This window comes from Elephantulus edwardii, unplaced genomic scaffold, assembly GCF_000299155.1.
Source record: "Elephantulus edwardii isolate Elephantulus edwardi_28Jun2011 unplaced genomic scaffold, EleEdw1.0 scaffold00154, whole genome shotgun sequence".
NCBI classification, from domain to species: Eukaryota; Metazoa; Chordata; class Mammalia; order Macroscelidea; family Macroscelididae; genus Elephantulus; species Elephantulus edwardii.
In genome coordinates this window covers 670,415-682,802 of record NW_006399904.1, presented here as the reverse complement: position 1 = coordinate 682,802, position 12,388 = coordinate 670,415, and the positions used below count along the sequence as shown (strand labels likewise).

The 12,388-nt window shown below is 34.5% G+C and overlaps 1 protein-coding gene across 1 annotated transcript in view; it reads left to right on the top strand.

Moving 5' to 3' along the window:
• Positions 1 to 364: 364 nt before the first annotated feature.
• Positions 365 to 12,388, top strand: part of LOC102848986 (transcription initiation factor TFIID subunit 2-like) — a 198,636-nt gene continuing 186,612 nt past the window's right edge. Inside the window, exons 1-2 of the mRNA XM_006895024.1 lie at positions 365 to 395; positions 8,003 to 8,223. Coding sequence (XP_006895086.1) covers positions 365 to 395; positions 8,003 to 8,223 — 252 coding nt within the window. The remainder of the gene's footprint in view (positions 396 to 8,002; positions 8,224 to 12,388) is intronic.

The following is a 12,388-nucleotide window of genomic DNA, read 5'->3' as shown; positions in this document are numbered from 1 at the left end:
TAAACTGACGCCAACGGAAATTGACCACCTGAACAGACCCGTTACAGAAGAAGAAATTGAAAAGGTAATACAACAACTTCCAGCCAAAAACAAGTTCTGGACCAGATGGCTTTACAAGTGAATTTTATCAAACATTCACAGAAGAACTGTCACCAATCCTACATACACTATTTCAGAATATAGAAAAATATGGAATTCTCCCAGGCTCATTCTATGAAGCAAACACATCCTTGATAGCAAAACCAGGTAAAGACGCCACCAAAATAGAAACTTTAGGCCATTATCTCTCATTAACATAGATGAAAAATCCTGAATAAAATCCTGGCCAATAGAATCCAACGATATAACAAAAACATAGTTCACCATGACCGAGTGGATTCATAACAGGTATGCAAGTATGGTTCAACATAAGAAAAACAATCAGTGGAATTCAGCACATTAACAAAACAAAGAACAAGAACCATATGATCCTATCAACTGATGCAGAAAAGGCCTCTGAAAAAAATCCAACACACTTTCCTGACTAAAACACTCAATAAAACAGGATTAGAGGGGAATTCCTTCAACATAGTAAAAAATATATATGCAAACCCAAGAGCAAATATTGCTCTCAATGGAGAGAGATTAAAGGCATTTCCCTTGAGAACCAAAGCTAGGCAAGGATGCCCACTATCACCTCTCCTATTCAATATGGTATTAGAAGTAATAGCGATAGCAATAAGGAAAGAGAAGAAAATAAGAGGTATCCAAATTGGCAAGCAGGAGGTAAAATTATTGCTCTACGCAAATGATATGATAGTGTACTTTGAAAACCCTAAAGACTCAGCTACTAGAAGAAAAATACTGGACATAATTGGCCAATTCAGCAAAGTGTCAGGATACAAGATCAACATACAAAAATCAATTGGATTTCTCTACAGTAACAAAGAGAATAAAGAACTGGAGCTGAGATAAACAATACCCTCCACAATAGGTAATCCAAAGATTAAATACTTAGGAGTAAACATAACCAGAAGCACAAAAGATCTGTTCAAAGAAATTTACAAGACATTATTACAAGAAACAGAAAGAGAACTGGAGAGGTGGAAAAATATCCCTTGCTGGTGGATAGGAAGACTCAATATTGTGAAAATGGCAATACTAGCAAAGGGAATTTACATGTTCAATGAAATCCCAACACAAATACCAATTACATTCTTCAAAGAGATGGAAAAGGCAATCTCTAATTTCATTTGGAATGGAAAGAGGCCCAGAATGAGCAAAGCACTCCTTAAAAAAGAAAACAAGATAGGCGATATCTCACTCCCTGATTTCAAAACCTACTACACTGCCGTGGTAGTCAAGACAGCATGATGGTACTGCACCATAGGTCAATGGAATAGGATTGAAAATCCAGAAATCAGCCCATCTACCTTTGGTCAACTGACTTTTGAAGAGAAGATGAAATCAGTTAAATGGGGAAATGACAGCCTTTTTAACAAATGGTGCTAGTAAAATTGGAAAATTATCTGCAGAAAACTCAAGCAAGATCCACACCTCACTCCATACACAAAAACCAATCCAAAGTGGATTATGGACCTAGAACTAAAACTGAGGACTACAAACTTCATTAAAGAAAAGATTGTAAAAAGTCCTAATCCACAACACAAACAGACTTCCTAGCATCCTGGAAAATCTACAACCAGGGGAAGATAAAATAGATGAATGGGGCCTTCTAAGAATCAAATCTCTATGCACATCCAAAAATTTTCCAACAGGTGAAAAGGGGAGGCCACAGATTGGGGAAAAAAAATTGGTAATGCTATGCCAGACGAGGGACTTATATCTAGAATTTATAAAATACCCAGGCACCACAACAAGATAAAGGTAAATAATCAGATTAAAACTTGGGCATAGGATATGAACAGACACTTCACAAAAGAAGACATTCAGATGGGAAACAAGCACATGAAGAAATGTTCATAATTTCTAGCTCTAGGAGAGATGCAAATCAAAACAATTATAAGATATCATCTCACCCCATTAAGAATAGCAAAATTTAGCAGAACAGCAAACAAAAAATGCTGGCAAGGTTGTGGAGAAACTGGAACCCTTATTCACTGTTGGTGGGTGTGTAAAATGGTACTTTCTCAAAAAGTTGCAAATAGAGATACCATTTGACCCAGCAATTCCACTACTGGGAATTTACCTTGAAGAAACCATAACTGCCACCCAAGCAGATATATGCACACCCATGTTTATTTCAGCTTTGTTCGCAATAGCAAAGGGCTGGAAACAACCCAAATACCCATCAACAAACGAATGGATAGAGAAGCTCTGATATATTCATACTATGTAGCATTGAAAAACAAGGAACTCATGAAATGTTATGCAAAATGGATAACCCTGGAGGACATTATGCTGAATGAAATATCTCAGTCACAAAAGGACAAATATTGGGTAAGGCCACTGTTGTAAAACGGGAGTGACATCAGGGTTAAGGAAAGACAGAAAAAGAGGGGAGGAATGGCATCTATTGCATTGAAACAGATGAGGGAGAGAACTGTTTAAAAGGGAAATATGAATGAGTGTTCTTGTCATTACGGAAGTCCAGAATGAAGGCTGTATAGTGGAGTGGACTTGGGGGTGGTGGAAGGATTGCATAACAATGAAAGAGATTTTCTTCCTTTTCAAGAAGAGTGAATTGGGGGTACAGGAGTTGATAGGGAGAAAAGTGCAACAGTGAATGACTGGAAACACGAATTCTCTGTATACTTTCATTATTTTTTTTAAGAGGTGATCTAACAGAGTGTGGAAATTATCAAGCAATAGCATTAATATTAAATCCAAGCAAAATCTTGCTGAAAATTTCCAAAAAAATAACTTAACTAATACCTTGACAGAGAACTACCAGAAATACAAACTGCATTTAGGAGTCTGTGTCACTAGAGATATCATAGACAATGTCAGATGAGTCTTGGCTAAAAGTAGAGAGAGCACCACAAGAATGTTTATCTGTATTTCATTGATAACACAAAGACATCTGATGGTGTAAATCATGACAAATTGTGGCTAACTTTGAGTTGGGTGGGAGTCTCAGAACACTTGATTGTGCTCTTGTCCTATACTTGGTCAAAGAAACAATTGTTACAACATAGGAAGGAAGCACTTTGAGGTTCAAATCAGGAAAGGATTATGATCTGTCACAGTACCTTTTCAATCTATATGTAGAACAGATCATCTGTGAGGCTGGACTTCCTGAGGAAGAATGGGACATCACAACTGGAGGAAGAGTCATCAACAACATGTGTTACGTATATGACATAACATTGCTTACAGAGACTAAGAAGGACCTGAAGTATTTTCCACAGGTCAAGGACTCCAGTCCCCAGATAATTTGAAGCTTAATAGCAAGAAAACTAAGATTTTTGCCACTGAACCAATTGACAGCATCACAGTAGATGGAGAGGAGATTATAATTCTTAATAGCTTCAGTTTGTACAGAACAGTAATCAACACTTTTGGCACTAGCAGTAAGGAAATCAAAAGATAAATTGCATTGGGAAAATTTACTGTCAGGGACCTGTCCAAAATGCTGACAAGCAAGTATGTAAGTCTTTAGACCAGGTGCACCCAAGCCAGGCTATGGTCTTTGTAATTACTTGTCATGCATCAGAGAGCTGTATAATGAATAAATATTACTGAAGAAGTGATTACTTTGAGTCATGATACTAAAGAAATGAACATACGATGGACTACCAAAAGAAAAAAAAAAAAATCAGTCCTGGAGAGGGTGAAAACAAGTTGATCCTTGGAAGCAAAGATTTTGAAGCTGCCTCCCACATACTTTGGGCAAATTTACCATAAAGACTAGTTGTTGGAGAAAGAAATGCTTGGAAGAATAGAAGGATGGCACAGGAGAGGACAAGGATTGAAACAGTATTGGAGCTAAGTGTGTCAGAGACAGTGAGATTGGCTCAGGATATGGTAGGATCCAAACTATTATGCATAGAATTGCTATGAGTCAGAAGTGACTCAAAGTCACAGAACAGTGTCAAAAATCCCAGGTCAAAATTTATGATAAAACAAAATATGAAGCTAATTTTGTTTTCATATTTGCTAGTACTGCACCAATTGGATTAGAGAAAGAGCTCATTATAAGATTTTGCTTTATTGTAAGTGATTTTAGGAAAATTTAAGGCAGAGAAAGGAGAATCATCGAATAATTCTAGCAAGTCTAGCCCTTTAACTATTTTTCCTTTCATAAATTTTATAGACCTCATAATTCAAGACAATAAACTGTATATTCTTACACTATTTGCAGTTGCCTATTGGTATCTTCATATCAAGAACCATCATCGGTCATTCTAATCAAGAATTTCTGAGTTAAAATTTTCCTTATGCAGCCTAAAGGCTGACAGTTTTTAAACTCTATTAATTCTCAAGAGTTTCCCCTCCATCCTTATTCCCTTCAATTGGTGGCCGTATATTTTTCATGTGTATTTCTAACTCCTATAGGATATATAACTTCAGTTAGTTTCAAATTGTTTTGAGGACAGATACTTCATTTTATTTATTTTTGTGTTTTTAACAATTTTAACAAACACAATGCTTTCCTTAAAGCAGAGCTCCACAAATGTTAAATAATATAAAAACAAATTTCCTGTCAATCATATCAATAAATATTTTATAACTAATTCCTCACAATACAGTATTTTTTTCCAAGCATGCTTTTAAAAATAAAATAAATCTCTTTAATCAGTCACTATAATTGACCTCCTAACATTTTCAGAGTAAAGTGTCTCTGATCTGAAACTGATACTTGTCCAAAACTTTTTGTGTGATTTGCAAAATAAGGCAGAACAAATAGAAAACAATTTCTTGTAGAAACAATAATAAAAAGTACACTGAGAGACTTCAGTTTAGATTTCACCTAGGTTAGCTGAATTCAACTTGTAATAATTTTCAGAACATCTGCTTCAAGAATAAAAAAAACCATGAACAAGATAAACAGACAGCCTCAATGTCACAAAAACTTAGTAATTGCTAGGCAGTGATGTTAATTGTCATAAAATCAAGCTCCAGCTTGGGGAAACCCCATTAAATAAAACATTTAACACTGCTGACTCATGCCCTATGTTTGGATAGGGGTCAGATTTTGTGGTCCACAGGGTGTTTGTTGGCTGTTTTTAAAAAAATATCTCCAAAGATCCTTCTTCCTAATCTATACTGGTATAGTAGTTTTGTAATTTATTTAGCACTGTATCATAGATGTGGAAGGAGTATGGAACGGATGTTCAGCTTTCTTATGCCTTTCTTTCCTTACCAGGTGGGTGAAAACAGATGGGATTTGACAGATGAACTGCGGGTCTCTGGCTAACAGTCCATCTGACCGTGTTTGGCAGACCTCCCCCATTAAAACAAGCTTGGAAGCAGGAGTGGCATCCATTTCTGAAATAGCTTGTGTCTGGAAACCCTATGAACTTGGAGAAACGAAGAAAGTTCACAGAGTCGCTATGAGTTGCCTACAACTTGGCGGCATTTAACAACAACAACATAGATGCAGATGCGTAGATGTATATTTGCTGATGGATGGCAGCTTCCTATGTAAGGCACTGAACAGGAATGAACACTAGTGCTACATATTAAAGGCAAGATTTCTACCAGGGTACTGGAAATACTCTGCTTCTGTGTTGCTAGTTAATGTCCAACCAAAACCCATTGCTGCCAAGTTGATTTGAATTCATACCTACAAGATAGAGTTATCTACTCCATAAAGTTCCTAACACCACAAAATAGTGATGAAAGACTGCCACAACTTTTTCTTCAGAAAAGCTAGAGAGTTTGAACCATAGACATTTTGGTTATCAGTCAAGCATTTGATTAGAAGTAAAAGTTCAAGGTTCATGCAGCATTATGCGCAAGGGCAAATCAGTTTCGTTTTCCAGATAGCTCATAACATAACATAACATAATCTAACATAACATCACATCACATCACATCACAACATAACATAACATAACATAACATAACATAACATAACATAAAACATAACATAAGCGAATTTTCATAATATCTTTTTTAATTACACTAAAGCAAAGAATAAAAAAGTAAAGTGTGTGTGTGTGTGTGTGTGTGTGTAGAAATACAAAGAAGTGTAAGAGAGTTCCAAGTTTAATCTGTGATCTACAGTAACATAATCTGTAACAAGTTGTTCAAAAGTTGTGTGCCTCCAGCTCTATAGTAAGACTGAATTTTTAAAACACTTGTGATGGACATTCACACAATGTCCCATTTGTGATAATTTTAGGATTGATTTTCAACTTTTGTAAAATAAGATTGGGGATGCTGCCTAAGGACATTCAGGGTCAAAAACAAACAAACAAACAAACAACAAAACACAAGGACATTAGCAATAAAAACCAATAATTTCTAATTTTCAAGTCTTTTTAGAGTATTATTCTGTCATAGAAATAAGGAGATAAATAGCTATAGTTTAAATTCCTTCAATTTAAAACAAAATAAAGCCAAAGGCGATTTTTGGGTTTTTGTTTTTGTGTTGTTATTTTTTGGTTTTGTTTTTTGGGTTTTTTTGTTTTGTTTTGTTTTGTTTTTTCCTGGAGCAGAAAATTAAAGAGGCTTACAACACTTGAAAAGAGGTCTTATGATTCCTGAAAGGAAAATAACGCTTTTACTTTGGCTCCAGTGGAAGAGGACTCTGTCTACTATTATGAGTTTTTGTTCTTTGAAAACTGATTTCTTAAACTTGTTCTTGGAAATTGAGTTAAATTACAATTTGTGTTTGTCATTATGAAATAAGTATATTTATTCCAATTACTAAGAATAAAGTATTAAAAAATAAAGAATAGGAAAAACCTGAAGATGAAGACTGACAGTCATTTACTCTTGATATGAGAACATGTTCCAACTTTACTTAGCTTATTGAATTAATTTCAATAATTGCTAAGTACTAAATAAATGTAGATCAGTAACACAAGACAAAAACTTTGAAGAAAAAGAAAATGATGTGGTTAATCTTCATCTATTCATTATCTTGCATATATTGGTAACAGATAGGTAATAAGTAGATATTGCCACTTTAATATTTAAACATACTATGTCTGCATGTTAGTGATCAAGGCATTTAGTAATGTTGGGGTTCAGCATTTTCACTTTAAGAAGACTGATGTTTAAATAGCCTCTTGTATGTAATCTTTATGATTTTCTAATTAATTAAGTTCTAGAAAAAGTAACAATAAAAATATTAGTATTTGGGACTATTTTGCATCTTTTAAAAGTAAATTTATCTTCAGTTTTAAACCTCATGTTAAATGAATAAAAGAACTAGGTTTTCAAGGCTTTCATTTTACTGGGGTTCACAATCATCTATGGAAGTAACAGACAGGAAATAAAATTATATACCACATTAGGGAAATGTACTGCAAAAGATATTGCTAAGTTGTTAAAAAGCAAAGATATCAGATTGAAAGCTATGACGATTTTTTTTTTACACACGCTATGGTACTTTCAATTAATTCGTGTTCATAGGAAACATGAACCATGAATAAGGAAGATTGAAGGCAAATTGAGGCCTTTGAACTATGATGTTGGTCAAGCATATTGACTATATCAGAAAGAAGAACAAAGAAACCTGTCTTCAAAGCAGACCAATCAGACCGTTCCTTAAAAGTAAGAAGAGTGAGACTTCATTTCATCTACTTGGGTCACGTTATCAGGCGAATTATTCCCTTGAGAGAAACATCAAGCTTGACAAAGTAGGCTGGTGAAAAGAACTTTAAAGAGGAAATGACACAGTGGAGCAGCAATAGGCTCCAATTATCAGTGGTTTTGAGTACGAATCTGAAGAACTCAATGACACCTAACAAGAATAGTAAGTTTTTATTTTCTTTTTTTTTTTTGTTATTTCATATTCTTTTCCATCCTTATTCTAAACTGTGCATACATTTCTCAAGATCCTACATAATTTTCTCCTAAATATATAATTTTTCTCTTTATGTTTCAGAAATGTTAAAATTTCAGGAGGTCTTCCAAAATGTTTCTTATAAGAAATATTACAAAGGGGTTTGGTACAGAGCTCTCTGGAAACCTTTTCCACGGAATGACATGGAAGAAATACAGGGAGTAGACCTCTGTGATCCTACCTGCACAGGAAATGGCACTTTAGCTCAGGTGAATGTGCAGTTGGCTGTCATCATTCAAATTCAGACACTGTATCCCACATGGGTCCGTGACTACTGAGAATCAGCTTGCTTTTACTGTCAGTTTGCGATTTTACCACTCTACTTGAGTTTCAACAAATACCTCTATGGTGTTCATGTGGCAAACATATCTCTTTAGCTCTGAAGATGGGGAAAAAAACGCATTCAGTACATCATACAATATTCAGGAAATAGATTTGTTTTACCTCTTGCTGACTTTGAAGTCAGAAATATACAAACAAGCTGTGAAACATCTGTCATCGAAGGTCATTTTTTTTTCTGGGGGAAAACATAAATGTTCTTTTATTAAAACACATTAACGAGTGATTGCCAAAGCACATTTGATAGAAACTGGTCTTTCAACTCTGTAGCACCTTTATTCATTTCTACTAGAAATTGGATTAACTCAAAGTTTTCCTTTTCCTTTTCTCTCTTTCTCCCTATTTATATTTCTAAGACCCTGAGCCAAGTCTTTCATCTGAAAATTCATAGAAACACCTCCTTAAAATGCAGGGCATAAGATCTGAATATATAGTTTGCACACAATCTTAAAATTTCCTCTATTCAGCATTATTTTAATTCTTCTCATATAAGTTCAAAGAAATTTTACAATATACAGTCTACTTATAATTCTCTAAAATTGAACTGCAGTTTTAATGTCTTATATTCATTAAATGGGCCACATTCACGGCATGAAACAGAATGGGAAATTTAACCAGATAAAGCTTGAAATGATCTAAACCAAGTACCTAAAACCAAGGAATTATATTTAATGTGGAATAATTTGAAGCTAATATTATGTGTTTGTACAAATACACTTCAATTTACATTTTTAAAATAAATACAGAAATCTATAGTTTGAATCTTTAATCATCCTGCAGATAGAGGTTATCACAATTTATAAAATGAGAAAAATGAATATTGAAATTAGACTGTCAATACCATAAGAATTAATCCAATTCAAAGCAGTTATATTTTTTTCTACTCTGTTCAGCTTAAAAGAATCAAATTTTCCATGTTTTCAAGACAAAGCACTAGGGATTTCAAAACAAACAGAAACTAGTGGTATTGTTAATACTTGTCAAAAAGTTATTGTTTTGTTTTTATGCATTTACCAATATTAAATTTTCAATGCCCATGGTAGTCGCAGTTTGGAATTCAAGACACATTGCACTTGGAAAAGTAAATGTCAAAGACTTCTTTAAAATGTTCAAGAACAAGGATGTCAGCTTAAAGATGAAGGTCATGAAGTAAGCCATGGATTTTTTAATTATTTTCTGTGCATATGAAAATTAAACATTGAATAAGCATTACAGATGAAGAATGTATGCCTTTGATTGTTGTGTTGGAGAAGACTAATAAATACCCTGTGGACCATGGAGTGCCAGAACAAACAAATCTGTCTTAAAGGAAGTGCAACTAGGGTTCTCCTTAGAGACAAGTATAATTAAACTCGGTCTCACATATTTTGGTGGTGCTGACAGGAGGAACAAGTAATTGAAAAATTCATTATTCAGAGAAAGGCAGATGGCCAGTGAAAGAAAGGAAGACCCACAATGAGATGAATTGGGACAATGACTGTAGAAATGAACTTGAGCATTGTCGAGATCTCCAGGATGGTAGAGGAAAGAGCAAGGTTCTGATTTGTAATTCATAGAGTCATTATGAATTGCAGTTGATTGGAAAGCACCTAAGAGTAGCAACAAAACAGTAATGTTTCTCCATGCTTAGGGCTTTATACTGTTAACAGAAATATTGGCTGTTGGAAGCTGTTCTACTGATTATGTGGGGAAAAGACATGATATTCTGCTCTCATAAATATTATTATAGTGAAAGGTTCCCCTATAGGGGAGTTCTACTCCCTATTAGGTCATTAATGGTTGAAAATAAATCTGATGGCACCTAACAGCAATAATAGGATAGTATAAAAATAATTTACTAGGATCCTGTTTAAATGACAAAACCTGGGATATACTGAATATATTGTACATTATTTTCCTTATTAATGTGCTTACATTTCAAAAATAGTGACATTTAAAATCATGGTGACATTCTCAAGGTTACATTTTCTTAAGTGCTTATCTCCTTCTACCTCTCCCTATATACTTACTTACATTCTATAGGCTTATAACACAAATTTTTTCCCTCTCTCCTCTCAAGGGATATGCTTATTATGATGTTCAAACAATTTCATTGTAGTTCTTGTTGTTCTTGGGTACCATTCTGTTGACCATGACACACAGAAACTCCATGAACTACTGCTCATCTGTACCCTGCCCTTTTCTTTCCTATCCTCAATATCTCCAATATATTTGAGCCCATTGTTACACTTATTGTGTTAATCCATCTAGTTTTGTATTTTCCTATCTTTCTATAGCCCTCCAACTTACCAAGCGTGTTGTGATTTCAAAGAGACGATCTATGCTTCTAACATGCTCAAAGCATGTGTGATAAAAAGTTTGTAATCCTTGCCCTCTAAAGAACATTCTGCTTGCACTTTCTCAAATACATACTTGTTCGTAGTTTTGACAGGCCATGGGATGGTCAATACTTTTCTCCAACACAACAATTTAAAAACATCAAGTTTTCTTTCATCATCTTCAGACATTGTTCAACTCTTAGATGCATATCAAGTAATAGAAAAGCCTTTGGATTGTTCAGGAGCACATTAGTCTTTAAACAGGTATCAATGCTTGTAAGCACTTTGGACAACTTTTGACAGCATACTTTCCCAATGGCATATGTCTTTTCATTTCTTGACTCCTGGATTGTGGATCCAATTAAGATGAAATTGTTTCTCAATTTATCATGATGTTGTCTATTGTCCCAGTGGTGAGGATTTTTGTTTTCTTAATGTTTGTCTGTAACTCATGCAGGCTTTAGTGTTGATCTTTGACAGTAATCAATTCAAGTTGTCTTCACTTTCAGTGAGCAAGGTTGAATTATCTACATACGTTCCTGTTGAGTTTTCCTCTGATTTTCATGTCATATTCTTCTTTATATAATCCACCTTCCAAAATATTTTGTTCAGCTTGAATACAGACTGAATAGGTATGGAGAAAGAATACAGCCTTGATATGTGGCTTTCTTGATTTTAAACCATGGAGTGTTCTCTTATTTTGTTCAGAAAACAGCTTCTTGGTCTACTTATAAGAGACACATGAGTACAATTGAGTGTTGGAAGATTTCCGTTATTCTCATTGTTAGTCTTAATTTGTTGTGATTGACACAGTCAAATACCTTTTGGTCAATAAAACACAAATAGACATTTTTCTGGTATTCTCTGCTTTCAGCCAAGATCCATCTAATATCAGCAATACTGTCTCTACTGGCATGTCCTCTTAGAAATTAACTTGAATTTCTGGCACTTCTATGTAAATGTACTGTTCTATACATTTTTTTTTATACAATAAAATTTATTAGACTAGATAAAACCAAACTATGAGTTGGGTCAGTGGGCTGGCATGTCAATTTCTTCTAGGTTGATGGGAGGAGGGAGAGTATTCTAAGAATTAAGAAAATCTAAGTAAAAAACGAAGCCTGAACTGATTCTTAGCAATATTTTACTTGCTTTTGGTATTATTAATATTATTTCCACATTCTGTTTGATCACCGTTCTTGGGAATGGGAACAAATACGGATCACTTCCAGTTCAGTGGGCCAAGTTTCTGCCTTCCAGATTTCTTGGCACAGCCTGGTGAGTGTGTTAAGGATTACATCAGTTTGTGGAAACATGTCAATTGATATTACATCTATTCCTGGATCCTTTTTTTTGCCAATACCTTCAATGCATCTTGAACTCCTTCCTTCATTACCATCAGTCTCTATGAAGAATTTCCATGAGTCAGAGTCAGTTGAAGGCTATTTAACAATAATGACAAAGAAATAATTTGCACTTCATTCCTGAGAAGGATAGTGACCAAAGGTGTTCCTCTCCCATATAAGCTCCCAACTTGATATTCTTTTTTAGTTACTTTACCTACTCTACTGAGTACAAGAAGGATGACAAGTCTCTCTGCACACTCAGATTAGGGAATGGTACAAATATACTGATTAATAATCCAATAGATAAAAAAGTAATAAGTAGAGATAGATCATATTTAGATTGATTTTTTTGAAGTCACTATCATCAAAGAATTGACTGTTATTGAACAGGAAATATGGAAAACAAATTGAAAGTGACCAAGAAA